The following is a 14266-nucleotide window of genomic DNA, read 5'->3' as shown; positions in this document are numbered from 1 at the left end:
ATTGATCTTCTCCGCGATCAAAAACTAAAAATCGTGTAATTAGAGACGCCGAGATTCCGTTTATAAAATTTTATCGATTTCCATACGTTATTTCTACGCACATTGAATATTTTACATGCTAAAGTAGTACTGTCCAAATAATCCAACAGTGTTAAGTAAAGAAGTATGAGCTCGGTAACGTAATTGAATCAATAAAATATTGATGCTTACGTTTTCTATTTATGAAGTACGAGTTTTTCCTGCACGATTCACTGGCTTTAGTACCGATTCGGATTAGAAATTTCTTAGCGAATAAAACTGACTTTATTATTGGGAAAAGGACGCGACTGATCAAATACTTCTAGTTTTCTAGTCATCAACGACTAAGGAATAAAAGTAAACAAGTGAAATAAATTAACAAGAAGCGTACAGTGTTTTAAAAGAAAAATTTCAGTATAAATATTTATAAAATAGTACGTTTGTATTTACGTCGGTGCTTAAGAACAGATTGTACGCTTCGATCTCTTCGATTCGTACTGGCATGCACTTGTGTGATTTTCGTGCAAGTATATCTCCAGTCGTCGAAAAGGGCATGCGCGAAGAAAGAAGCAGGGGTTTTGAATAACAGAATAGTTTTTAGTTACCGGAAAAGGACACCTGCAATGGTCACGATGGATTTTCAACGAGGTTACTAATTTTTTTTGTTGCTTTCCACTGTTAAAAATTAATATCTCTCCACTTAGGTCAATTATAAATTTAATGTATTGTGCACGGACATTAGATTATATTATATTATATTATATAATATACCAAATCAACAACGCGTTTAAGCTAATAATTAGGTGACGTGTTTCGAATAATATACTCCGTACAAGCAAATGCCATGAAACGAAATTCCAAGCCGTCGATTCTACATAGAATTCCTGTTTAATATCGTCAGATTTGAAATACGCGTGCAGTTGGAATTATTATACGATGAAATTCATGGGCATCTGGCCGGAAGAGAGAAAATGGAACCAACCTTCGAATTATCTAGTGTTGATTCCATTTTTCTTGATGTTGTGCTTCATTTGCGTTCCTCAGACATCCAACCTTCCAAGAATCAGCAACGATTTGTATTTGATAGTAGAGAATTTAACAATGGGAAATATAACGATTACGATTTCGCTCGTAAAAATGACTATCTTTTGGACCAATGGCAAATGTGAGTACGTATTCGCACCTCGGATTTTTAAATTAATGACAAACTTTTCCTTGTTCGCTAGCATTGCAGTTTCTGCTGAGGTGCATGGCCCAGGACTGGAGCGATAAAATGAGTGTAAACGAGCGTAAAACGATGAGAAATGTTGCAAGAATCACCAGAGTTACGATAATAAAGAGCACGCTGATGTGCATCATCCTGGTGATCATATATAGCTTCTTGCGATTTTTCACTATCAAGCACAGTGAAACCAGGTTACTCTTTAGCGGTTATTTCCCGTACGACCTCGACGTTAGCCCGAGTTACGAGCTGACTATTTGTGGACAGCTCATCGGCGCCTTTTACGCAGCCGTGAGTTACACGGCGGTCGACACTTTCGTGGCCATGCTGGTGTTTCATGTTTGCGGGCAGCTTTCGATTTTGAGCGAAGATATCAGGAACCTTCCGTCCCACGGACAAACTGATATTCAGGTGAAATTGGGAAGAGTTATTCGGAAACACAAGTACCTTAACATGTCAGTATCGCTAGAATTTAACGTTCATAGCACTTGGAATATAATTAAAGAAGATCGTCACTCCTTTCTATCTTTTATCTATCGTAAAATTTCATTTCGCACGATTATTAAGCACATTCCGTGCAATTGATTTTAGAGGTTCGCTGTTAATTCAACAGATTACCATATATTTATTAATAATATGCATTTTTCGAAGGTTCGTGGAAAAGATAGAGAACTGTTTCAACGTGATGCTTCTACTTCAGATGCTCGGCTGCACCGTTCAGCTGTGTTTTCAATCTTTCCAAGTTATCGTGGTAGGGAAAACGATTTCTTTTCTCGAAAGAAACGTTTTCCTTCGAAAAACGTATGCATGATATTTCGCGGCTCACCAACGTGATTTTACTTCTAGTCGATCAGCGAAGAAAATAACGAGCTCATAATATTGCAACTTGCCTTCCTGTGTCCTTACGTCAGTTACATTATGCTGCAATTGTATTTGTACTGTTACGTTGGCGAGAGACTGTTAATCGAGGTACGATTGCTCGACAAAACGAAAACTAAATCTCAGGAAAATAATCTGAAAAGAATGCAATTATTTTTGCAGAGTACAGAATTAGCTAACGCCGCGTACAATTGCAAATGGTACAATCTATCGGCTAAGAATGCAAAGCTATTCGTAATGATCATACAGCGAGCGAGATTACCAATGCGGATCACCGCTGGAAAGTTTTGCACTCTCACCTTGGTGCTCTTTTCCGATGTGAGTACCCACAAATGAATTAAAAACCAATAATACGTATCGTTTCATATATTCTGCATTGTACAAAGTACGAATAAAAATCGTTCCCATGATTCTATTTTATGGTGCGAACGGCTCTTTTACATTTCAGATTTTAAAAAGATCGATGGGTTATTTTTCCGTTCTGTATGCAACGAAGACCAATTAGACGTTTGAAAATATCTATTAACGGTAAAAGAATTAACAAAAACAGGGTATGTATGCTTTGTTCGGGCCCCACGCATTAGTCTTTCATCTACTTTGAACCTCTTAAACGTCGATTGAGTCTTCGAGTCCATGAGCGTAACATTAAATTAGAACAAGTCGCTTAAAAAGCATACGAATATGAATATTTTAATTCCCTGCCCAAAAGTGAAATTCGATTTGAGTCGGCCTATTGGAACCGGATCGAATTTTATTTGTTTTAAAATGCTAATAGTGTACGATAAAATGCAATAAATGTTACAAGAATTAAACAAATACATGAAAAGCAATAGAGTGTGTGTTTGGAAAAAAAAAGAGATAGTGGACAAGTTCAAAAGTTTGGGACCAGACGAAGAAAGAAAGGTATGAACTATTAATGGGATTCTTGGAGGTATCCGTGGTTCCGCATCAACTATGCATCGAGAACACGACGATATTATTTCCCCTCCCGTAATTTCATGCTAAGGGATGCATCGTCTTTCTGTCTAAGAACGTTGGGTGCATACTTGAACAGTTTCAAGCTCATTTGCGGTCGATTGCTTATGGACGAGCCACAGACACGCGAGCTCTCTTTATCGATGAATATTTAAACAGACTACTTGCAACCCACCAATTACGACTATTCTTACTCTACAGTTTTGTCAAAACTGACGCTTGTATTGTAATCGATTATGCAATTTTCGAAAACGAAAAGTTAAATATTTATGATACGAGGTTGTAAATTCGTATTTATCATGCGCGTAATATTCGTCCATACGAACGAAACTGTTTCTTCTAAATAAATAATATTTTCTTCTTATTATTACTTTTCAATACAATGATACACTTTGCACCAAACTTTTCTGATATTTCACGGATCGAAAAAGCCCCAAAGAACGCTCTCTGGATAAAGATTATCTCGCGAACCTCTAAAAACAATTTCATGCAAGAATTAGGGGGACAGTTCCCCTCGTCGGGACAGCGCAACCGTCTCGATTCGTGGATCAAGTAAAAGTTCAGAAACATCACGCTTTCACCGCTTATTTCCGTCAACGTCGAAGGAAAGTACGCGTAGAGCTGTACAACGACGCGTCGAGGGATCTCTAATAAATATGATTAAATATCGTGCGTGTGTCAGTGTTACAATGGGAGAAAACAAAGAGACATTGGCCACCCTCGGTTTGATGCACATGGATAAAAACGAACGGGCTTCACGGTTTGATGGGAAAGCAAAAACGCTGTCTTATAAAAATCGCTGTCCTCGTCCGTCGCGTCGTCACTTAGTTTCCTCGCGTCCCGATCTTCGCTCTATGACAGTGAAATTTTTACTCGCGATCGTTTGCCTCGATTGATGCAAATCTCGAATTTATGGCACGCGCGAGACCGCGAACGATTTCGATCGAATTGATCGCGGATCTGTGATTCGTTTCTCAAGAAAACGTCGTTCGCCGCTATAGTTTCATCGGTACAAGTGACTCGAAAGATGGCGACGTTAAACGTGAAATTTTTAATAATCATAGCGTTGATGAGTTACGGTGTTCTTGCTCGGACTACGAATAACAACCCCGATTTGTTAAAAGAGGCACACAGAAATAAATACGGGGGTTCCATATTGATGGAAATCGCCAAGGAGCTCGTGCAAAGGTCCTCGAGCAGTAGTCAGGTAATTTTGCTACTCAAAGCCACTAAAAAATTATTCCCATCACACTGTTTAATAATAAAAATAGATGTGGTTCGATTCAGTGGCAAAACTGTTGACATTAATCATTTTGTAGGTATTAAATCTGAATCTGTCGAATCTGTTGCTGCTTTTGGTACTAAAAGCAGTCGTGTTTGGTGCTGGATATTTAGGGCATCATGGCCACAAAGGACGCGAATTGGAAGAAGGTTGTTTCTTCTTAAAAATATATTACATAATTCTGTAGCGTATATTCGGTTATTGACAAACTTTTTTGTAGAAAATATAGTAACCGAAGGTGAGATGGCATTAGCCTTAGGGTATTTGATGGGAGATACGTGTTTGTACAGAGCAGCTTGCGAAGAACCGCACGTAGCAAAAGAATATATGGGGGCCGCAGAAATGGTAATAGAAACGATGAAATTATTGCCCCGGTAAGTGATATTACTTAATAGAAATTATACAATTCTTTATACTATGTGTAATATTCGATAGAAGTCCGTCAGTTGATGAGAAATACGAGAAAACTATGTCGGAATTTCGGAAGGCCATTGAACATGGCGTTACAGATGGCTGTCCAACGGAATACACTTGTAAAAAAGATAACATCAAGAACTTCTTAACGGAAGAAAGAAAATAATCGTGAAACCCCCTTAAACTAGTTTTTAATATTCTAACAAACTTTAGAATACGATTGTCAGATATTTAGAAAAATATATTATGGGAATCTGAAATATATACTATCTCTGCAATGATTATTTGTATCTATGCGCATCATCAGATAATCAAGAACAATCTTTCTTCCCTTACATAGACTACAGCCATTAGCTCGATGTGTAGAAACACATTTTTAAGAATAATCAACAGGGTAGGTGCCTAAATTTTTCGAAGAAAAAAAAAAATTTGTAATCATTCTAAAAAAATTATTTTCGGTTTTGGGAACCAATTACAAGCATTTTTGGTCAAAAGACATACCCCCGAAATCCTACGTACTTGCGAGAAAAAAATTTGTTACCGTATTCTTTATCTTCAAATTTCCCGCTGATCACTTTCCTTAAATGTCGTGAGATGTCAGTCCGAAACGTGAACCTAACCTAATCTGCGTAACAGTAACTAGTCGCAGTGACTGGCGCTCTCGATCAAGTTTTGATTATCGCTTATTCACGCTGTTTGCGTATATAAACAAATTTTTCACACAAAGTGCTACAGTTTATTATAAATACAATTGTTTGAAGAATGAGTTCCATAGGCACAGGGGTAAATATTTAGTACTTTGTTTCAGATGAACATTATCGAACCGTTAGTTTGTAATAATGAAACCTAACCTCGTTGATTATTTCAGTATGATTTGTCTGCCTCTCAATTTTCACCGGACGGGCGTGTATTTCAAGTAGAATATGCACAGAAAGCTGTCGAGAGCGGAGGGTAATTATTAAAGCAACTTTATAACATTTTTTTTCAAAAGTTTCCTAATTTATTTACGAACACTACATTATTTGCTACTCGACAAAGTGTATATAATTTATTAGTAATATCGTCGGTTTTATTGTAATTTTCGCATATTTGAAAATTACACAAATTCTTTACAGCACGGTTATAGGTTTACGGGGAAAAGATGGTGTCATATTTGCAGTGGAAAAGATAGTTACGTCAGAGCTCTATGAGCCTGGCACAAATAAAAGAATATTTAATATTGATGAACATGTAGGTATGGCAGCATCTGGTTTGATCTCAGATGCTAGACAAATCGCAGAGACAGCCAGATCCGAAGCATCCGGATATAGGTCTAGGTATGGAGTTGGTACTCCCTTAAAATATTTAAACGAAAGAGTATCCATGTACATGCACGCTTATACGTTGTACTCGGCGGTAAGACCATACGGTTGTGCTGTAATTCTTGGTGCCTATGAAAACAATGGGCCAGTGATGTATATGATCGATCCGTCTGGTGTATCGTATAGTTATTATGGTTGTGCTATAGGTAGGTATTGATACATATATAATACATTCATTACAGTGTATTTAATATGTTTCAACGTTTACCTTAAATTGCCGTTCGATAGGTAAGGCAAAACAGTCTGCAAAAACTGAAATTGAAAAGTTGAAGCTATTTGAAATGAGCTGCCCGGAATTAGTGAAGGAAGCAGCGCGCATTATCTATCTCGTTCATGACGAGTTAAAAGATAAGAAATTTGAGCTGGAAATGAGCTGGGTGGGTAAGCATACGAACGGGAGGCACGAACGCGTACCAATGGAAATACGAGCCAATGCCGAGACGAAAGCGAAGCAGGCAATGGCGGAAGATTCGGATAGCGACACCGAGGATATGTAAATTGATTTAACAATCTCAAAAAGGTCTTTTTATACTTTAAGTTGTAATTTAAATACATTAAAACTCGTTGCTACGAAGTCTCCTCTGTCTATGAATGGTCCAAATAAAAAGTTTTACCTGTTTATGGAACTTATAACATTGGATTTTTCCTTTATCACGAATATCTCTACGTTAAGTAACGTTTCAATGCGCAGATACTGTCGGTTGATGCGAAACTTTTATAACAATCGCCGTGTCGTAACTTCTCTACCTGCAAAATAAAAATCCCGACTAGCGTTCCTTTTGTTACGCGTTACTTTTTGTCGCGTTCGTTCATTTAACACGCGTTACGCGACGGACTGAGACACATCGTTCGCAATTATCCACGATTAATGAATGCGATCCCTCTGTGCCATTAATAGGATTTAGAGATATTTCGATTTGCTCCACTAACGATTTTTTCAATTTAATCAAAAGAGAAACGCGTATAAACTGAATGAATACCCTCGTAATTAAAATCGGAAATCATCCTTTGATGCTAGAATATATAAAAACATTTCGCAAGAAAAAAAGAAAAACGAAAAACTAATAATTTCAAAGTTTAGTAATTAGCACGTAGAGTATTCCCTGCAAATTACAAGTGTGTTTTACAAAATCGAATCATATTTTTATATTGTTAGTCCCATATTTAATTAAAAGAATTACAATTTCGGAATAATTACAGTCGGATCCTGTATTTTCTTGTTTGGCACTTACGACACCGTGTCATCAACGGAGGGTTAAGAAGAGCATCTCCGTGTGGGGGTGACCTGATCCCGTCTTAATTTAATCATCCGGTAGTATGAGGAGCGAACAGTTGACGGCGGTGTGGCTGATTTCGCGCATGCTGGTTTTTCACGCCGCGGGGGTTGGTTCTACCCTGCAACGGCGGGAGAACCAACATATACAGGTAGAGACTGCGTGCAGTCAGAGGAGAGAGGGTAGTTTCAGCTGAGCTTTATATAAGGGTAGGTAGACTTTGAAATTTCGCCACTGATTTTGATCGCTGCATGCAGTCTGTTTTTCGCGTGTTTCGCGCCACAGAGACGAACGAACGAATTTCGTCGGACGTCACCAAGTGTGAAAAAGTTCGTCTCTCAACGAACCGCGTGACATTTTTATTTCGCGACCGGTACCGAGTGTTGTCCTTAGCGAAAAAGTACGTGTTCCCTCGCGAAAAAGAAATGTCATTGAATCACAGCACCGTGGTGACGGACGACATCGTCAAGGAACACGTTAGCCCGGTGGTTTACATCGGCGCGGCGGTCGCCCTCGCTGTCATCGGTTTCTTCGGCTTCACCATGAACCTGTTGGTCGCGGTGGTGATCGTCAAGGATGCCCAGACTTTGTGGACACCCGTTAACGTAATCCTCGTTAATCTTGTCGTGAGTCCAACATTCAAATTCAACTACAATTCATTTTTGGGGCAAGACTAACTTGGACAGCGGGTCCACAGAGTTTAGCTTTTAAAAACTTTGACAACGGAACTGCCAGAGCTACTAATTGATTTCAGTATCAAGTCCTACATACTTGTTACTAGATCTTGCAGGCACACGTTTCAAAAAGTGTTGCGAAAACGTTCGTATCGAAATTGAATTTTAATTTAAGAATCGTAGTAACTGTTGGAATGCGCAAGGGTAGAAGATCTCATGCGATTTGTAGAATTTTTATTCCCGCGATCACTGAGGAAATGTTAAGGTTCGCTACGCGTATAATTCACTCTTTATAAGCCGCTTTCTACGCACCCTTTATTGCCACGTACGCTCACGTATACATATATGTATATATTCCTCGCGCCGTTCCAAAGATTTACATGAAAATATTGTCGCATAAAATAGACGATAAAATAAACATTCGTATCTTCTTTTCAAGCCATGCAATTTTGTAATAACTTTCAAGGTAAATAGCATGCTCGCAACGTTAAATGGTAATTAATTTCTTGAAGATGCTGCATGTTAGAGTCACGGCTTTAAGAAATACGAGAAATATTCAAAGTCGCTCCATAATTTTCCATACTATAATAATGGATAAATTACATGTACACGTGTAAACATGTGAAAAGCGTCCACTTTTCGGGGTACGTCGGGTATTTTTGGTTTTATTGCCGATTATGTACTCGCAACGTACTCGAATTCCTAGCAGCGTTTCGACGAAATATACGCGAGCAATTTGCACGGCACAGAGATTACAATATTTTTCTCCCCGGCAATGTTGGAAAATTAATTAAACGCGATAATTAATTCTCGTTTCTATAGCGGTTTAAACGCACCGAGTAACGCGGAATAACGTACACGGGTTTTACGATATGATATTTATTAAAACGTCGTTGATATTTGATTCCGAGCAAAACCAGACTTCGGCGTTGCTCGAGTTGCAAAATTCCCCCTTAAACGAGGGGTGAAAGGCATAATTCGAAGAGTTTCGTTCGATCGGACAGAACGAAGCGCATACTTGGAGTCTTAAGAGCAGCTTAGGTTTCGGAATACGGTGAATTCGTCGTCCGTTGCAACCGAAATCAAAGCGAAGAGGCGATCGCTAAAAGTAGGTTTACGAGGATTCGTTGCGGTAAAAAAACTGCCATTAAAGCCTCAAAATAAAAAAGAAACCGTTCGAACAAGCCGTGAAACTTTCGATTGGGAAAAAGTTCTTTGGTCTCCAATAAATTGATACTCTTCCATTTTCGACGTGCTGGTTTAATCGTTTAACGATGATCGAACGAGATTTAGGAAATGTATTATACGTGTATTGTACTTTCCTTTTCATTTTAACAGCAACGGTACGTAAATTAACTTTATAAAAACGGTCTGATATTTCTGCGAACACGTACAATATAATGATTTTTATTTTTTCAGGTTGGCGACTTTTTGGTGGCCGCTCTTGGGAATCCGGTTGCCTTGGTTTCGGCGATTACAGGAGGATGGTATTGGGGCTACAAAGTGTGTTTGTGGTACGACTTATTGTTTATTAACTGAAATTACACGGGATTTCTCTGAGGAGCGGTGACGACCTGCTCTTCCGCTGGTCGGTTTCCTTTCACCCTGAACGGAGCATGGTCTTTCTTTTGTAGCTGTTGCATCGTACACGGTTTCCCGTCGCAGCAAATAATTGAATCCACCGTTGCAAAACTCATTCTTTCTTCCGAAGTAGAGAGTTCCGGTAAATTGAAAAGCATTCCAACGATTTTTATAACGTAAATTCTCGCGTAAGGGCGCTCCGGATGGTTCGGATCTTTCTTGACTCGATTCCTAAGTAGCTATGGAAATTCAGAGATAGGATACGCGTCAACAAGACCTATTAAATAACAAACCAATAAAATTAATTAAACTATTATTGTATATACAGAATTTGGATAAGAAACACATTGATGTTGCTTCGCGTACGTGTCGATTCGATACACCGGTGTTAATTATTGGCAACAATACGATTATGCAAGAGAATGCGTCGATAAAGATGTGGCGTGTTAAGCATAATTGCCGAAACGAGCATCGTTGATCATTTTGTTTGCGGATTACGGCCAAACGTGTCGTCTCGCTCCATCGATAACGATAACGCGTGACTCCCGCGTTCGCCAATTTACATTTTCATTTACCGTTCGGCTCGTTCGTTGCTTTGTCATGTATCAATTTTAAAAATTAATACGCAACTCCTTGTATCGATTTTGAAAATGAGGCTTCCCGCTGTTGGTCTTTATAGATCGTACTTTTCCCGACCAATTTCTCGTTCCCTATTACCCACGAGTCTTTCCGTTTCTTCTATTTAACGCTTTCCTCGTTTCTTTCGCGACAAAATTACTCGTCTTTGCCAAGCAATTTGATAAAATGTGACAAATAGTAATTTAAAAAAACAAACTTGCCTCGATTTGAATCGAAAGGCGGATAGCTCGGATAAACTTCGTGATTGGAGAATCTGTTTGTTAATATAAAAAACTCGAACAGTGTCTCCAATGTCTTTGTTTATGTATTGGATCTTGATTTTCAGTTAATTCCCGGCGTGTAACTTCGAGACTAGGACACTATGATTTCCCGTGGGAATTTTCCATTCAATTTTAAGTCCCGCCGGTACTAGGTTGGTACAACTTGGTAAAAATCGAGCCTCTTTCAGACCGTGAACATCTGTGTTGTACTCGTCGAAAAATTACTTAAAGGATGTATTTTGCGATACGCTGATCAACCTCGAGCCACGTATTTTTTAAATATTAAAACAGTACAATTTTTCACGATTTCACGATTCTATCTGTTCAAAGGTACGCCTGGTTCATGTCCACCTTGGGATTCGCCAGTATCGGGAACCTAACGGTAATGGCCGTCGAAAGATGGCTACTGGTGGTCAGACCAATGAAAGCATTGTCCATAAGGTAATGTTCGATTTAATGTGTACAGTATATGTATATTCGATCGAAAGTTTTTGGGGAAAATTACTCTTACGAGAAACTTGGAGCGTCTCGACTCGAACAGCTGAATTGTAGGACAAATCGAGAGGCCCGTTCCGCTCCAGAAAGTTCGAGTTGTCGCAACTAGACACATGTGCGTGAAGAACTTACAAACGAAATGGATCGTAATTGGTCGAAACAGCACGCTTTATCCTTTTCATTGGCAACGGTGATTGCGATGCAAATCGTTTAACGCGCGAGTGCCTCTCCTTACGCAGACGCGATTACCAATTACCAATATCGTTTTCGATAGACTGTAAGAATATACTCGGCGTTTCGAATACTTGAAATGCCATGCCCCAGCCAAATTTGATGTCATGACAACGTTCCATCCTCGACGGAAAAATTTTTCATCGGTTTAATAGACCACGAGAATGTTCGTAATCCTTGGTAATCCGTAAAAGAATTTACAATGCCTCTAGTGCATCGGAACTGTAATTATGAGTATCTCTACCGGGGATAAGGTCGTGTTTTGGCATGAATTATATTCCTAATTAACTCTGGATTAATAACGGCAGCTTCCTTTTTTCAGTTTCTTTCAGCGCCGGCTTAAAACGTGATAATAAAGGGAGGGACATTTTTATCGAGTTCGTATTACAATCAAGATATTACGAAAAATTAACAGTTTTTTTCGATCACGCGTTACCTACGAAGAAGCCAGATAAATTTTATTTTAAATATTTAAACGCACGATGGCATCTTTTAATCCGTGCGCCAATTCCAATTCCAAGTCAAAGCGCAATAAAAGTTTACGACCGCAAATTACAGCAATTCCATCTCCGACCGCAAATAAAATAACCTTCGGTTGCACAAATTATTATTTTCCACCGCAAACAACATTGTTCCACAAAGTTTGCCCGCGAATTACGCTAATATTCCGCAAAATAAAACGACGCGACGTGCATCCCCCCCCCCCCCAAGCAACGTAAGGTCTTGGAACAATAATTAACATTTCAGATTAAATTCTCTTCTATAATTCTGCTCGACTCGATCTAACACTGATATTTCTAACAGGAATACCGTGCTGCTGGGTTTCTTCGTGTGGGTGTACGCACTTTGCCTTTCCGTGCCACCGTTTTTCGGTTGGGGAAGCTACGGTCCTGAAGCAGGAAACGTTTCCTGCAGCGTCACCTGGGAGGTTCACGATCCTGTTACGAGAACCGACAGCTACATCGGCTTCCTGTTCATTTTCGGTCTCGCTGTTCCAGTATTAGTGATCAGCAGCAGTTACGTGGCGATTTTATTAACTCTGAAAAAAGTGAGGAAGAGAGCAGGTAACGTCGCGACTTTACTCTCGTTTACTTTAAAAACCAGTTTGACAAATTGGTCTTTGCTAAACTCGGATCGTACGGACAAGTTTTTATTTCTGGCGAGAAATTCGTTGCACCGCAAGGAATTCTGTAACTTCAACGGCTTAGCATTTATATTAGAACGGTAATTTATGTGCAACGTTCGTAACAAAGCGGTAAAAGTGCTCGAAGCCGTTGCTCGATGATGATCATTATTATTATTATTAGATCCCCGCAAAGAACGAAATCTTGTCAAGATCAAAGCCTGAATCTTTCCGTCTCTGCTTTTTCCGCATCGATCGGGAATTTAGGTTGTGTGATTTAGGTTCTCGCGGAAGACTGGAAGCGAAGATTACAAAAATGGTAGCGTTGATGATAACTGCATTCTTGCTCGCCTGGTCGCCGTACGCTGCTTTGGCACTCGCCGCTCAATATTTCGACGTGAGTATCCTCGATTTATACTTGTTTAAATATATAGACATTGCCAGCTAGCGCGAGCATCGAGGCGCGAATACAACGTTTTCATTTACCCAGCGAACGTTTGAACTATTCGTAACATAAATCTTGCACGACACCGTAAGTGAAAGTCCACCATTGTAAGATGTCACGGACCTGTTATAGTCTTAAAAGGATAAAACACACGCGAATAAAAATTCTCGGTAACAGCAACAAGGAAAAGGTGTCTGAAACTTTGGTCATTTTTCTCAGATTCTTTTTGCTCGTGCCACGAATGTTTGCCCGCACTGTGGGAATTTCATCTTCGGACAAATTACCCGGAAACGGACGATTTTGCATTAGCACTGTCCGTAACCGTTTCGTAACGGCGGTTCGATCATTATTCAAACGAAGAAGAAATTAGACGACGCTTGGAAGTTCCGTGGCTTGGCTACAAAATCCAATTCGTTCCTTATCTAACGCCGTTGCGACCGATTTTGTCCAAGTTTGCAGACGCGGGGCGCGATCGTGCGCAACGTGGAATAAACTTTAATCGAGCGCGTTTTACGTTGTTTCTAGAAAGGCAAACGAAAGCGAAGTAAGAGCAGCTAATCGATTCGACTCGACTTCGCTTGCGATTTTCCAAAAGCAGCGCCACAGCCAAATCCAATTAATAAACACGTAGATGTTAATCGACAAGACGCATATTTATTACGAGAAAAGAAACGTACGGTTCGGTTTCAAGAAAGCGACGTTTATAAAGCGCAGAAACGAGCACCGTGGCGCGCAAAATAACTTTGTTCCTGCACGCGCTTTAAATTAGTTGCGCGGTGAAAGTATTGTTATGATTTCCTTAATGCGATTAAGTATTATTAACGCGTGCAGCGCCATGACGACGACCGACACTGAACTTGGTTGCTGTAGTAGCAAACGTTGCTCTTACGAAATTACATTATGTATTCTGGTGTGATTTCTAAAATCCGTTCTAAAGATTTTTCCATCGTCGGATGGACTTTACAGGCGAAACCGTCAGCGGCCGTGGCCGTGCTTCCAGCTTTGCTGGCCAAGTCATCCATTTGCTACAACCCTATCATCTACGCGGGCTTGAACAGCCAATTTCCGCGTTCCCTGAAGAAGATATTCGATATGCGCGGCTCGAGGATCATGGTACCGGAAAGTCTGAACACGGCGCTAACCGTTCTGAACAAGCAGGAACAGAGAAACTGAGGTATCTCGGGGAACAGCCTCCGACTAGCCCGGAACCGCAGGGTTGCTCGAACATCGACGATCGCTGGTCCATCGAGTATCGACGTAAGCACTTTCGTGAAAACAAATTCAATACATATACCCGTTGGACAACAATCGAACGATGTGGTTCATTTTTTTGACCTTGTCTGCCGGATCTTTAAACCGAATTTATACCGACGATAAAGAAAATCAAAGATTC

The 14266-nt window shown here is 39.8% G+C and overlaps 3 protein-coding genes across 3 annotated transcripts; all 3 read left to right on the top strand.

Moving 5' to 3' along the window:
- Positions 1 to 4121: 4121 nt before the first annotated feature.
- Positions 4122 to 4956, top strand: LOC122396997. Its single transcript, XM_043395797.1, has 4 exons — positions 4122 to 4301; positions 4414 to 4525; positions 4597 to 4750; positions 4812 to 4956. The coding sequence occupies exons 1-4, from the start codon at positions 4122 to 4124 to the stop codon at positions 4954 to 4956; spliced, it is 591 nt and encodes a 196-aa protein (XP_043251732.1).
- Positions 4957 to 5409: 453 nt separating this feature from the next.
- LOC122396774 (proteasome subunit alpha type-3) lies at positions 5410 to 6747 on the top strand. Its single transcript, XM_043395434.1, has 4 exons — positions 5410 to 5573; positions 5659 to 5741; positions 5906 to 6297; positions 6380 to 6747. Exons 1-4 carry the CDS (start codon positions 5553 to 5555, stop codon positions 6646 to 6648), a joined length of 765 nt encoding a protein of 254 aa, XP_043251369.1. The 5' UTR covers positions 5410 to 5552; the 3' UTR covers positions 6649 to 6747.
- A 1103-nt stretch (positions 6748 to 7850) lies between these two features.
- Positions 7851 to 14095, top strand: LOC122396669 (rhodopsin, GQ-coupled-like). Its single transcript, XM_043395259.1, has 6 exons — positions 7851 to 8051; positions 9519 to 9613; positions 10910 to 11020; positions 12110 to 12369; positions 12710 to 12825; positions 13840 to 14095. Exons 1-6 carry the CDS (start codon positions 7851 to 7853, stop codon positions 14044 to 14046), a joined length of 990 nt encoding a protein of 329 aa, XP_043251194.1. The 3' UTR covers positions 14047 to 14095.
- The last annotated feature ends 171 nt before the right edge of the window (positions 14096 to 14266 follow it).

The sequence above is a fragment of the Colletes gigas genome, unplaced genomic scaffold (assembly GCF_013123115.1).
Source record: "Colletes gigas isolate AHSC1104 unplaced genomic scaffold, ASM1312311v1 Colletes_gigas_Sc00008, whole genome shotgun sequence".
Classification (NCBI taxonomy): Eukaryota; Metazoa; Arthropoda; class Insecta; order Hymenoptera; family Colletidae; genus Colletes; species Colletes gigas.
The sequence above is the reverse complement of the archived record's forward strand: the minus strand, read 5'-3'. Positions and strand labels throughout refer to the sequence as shown.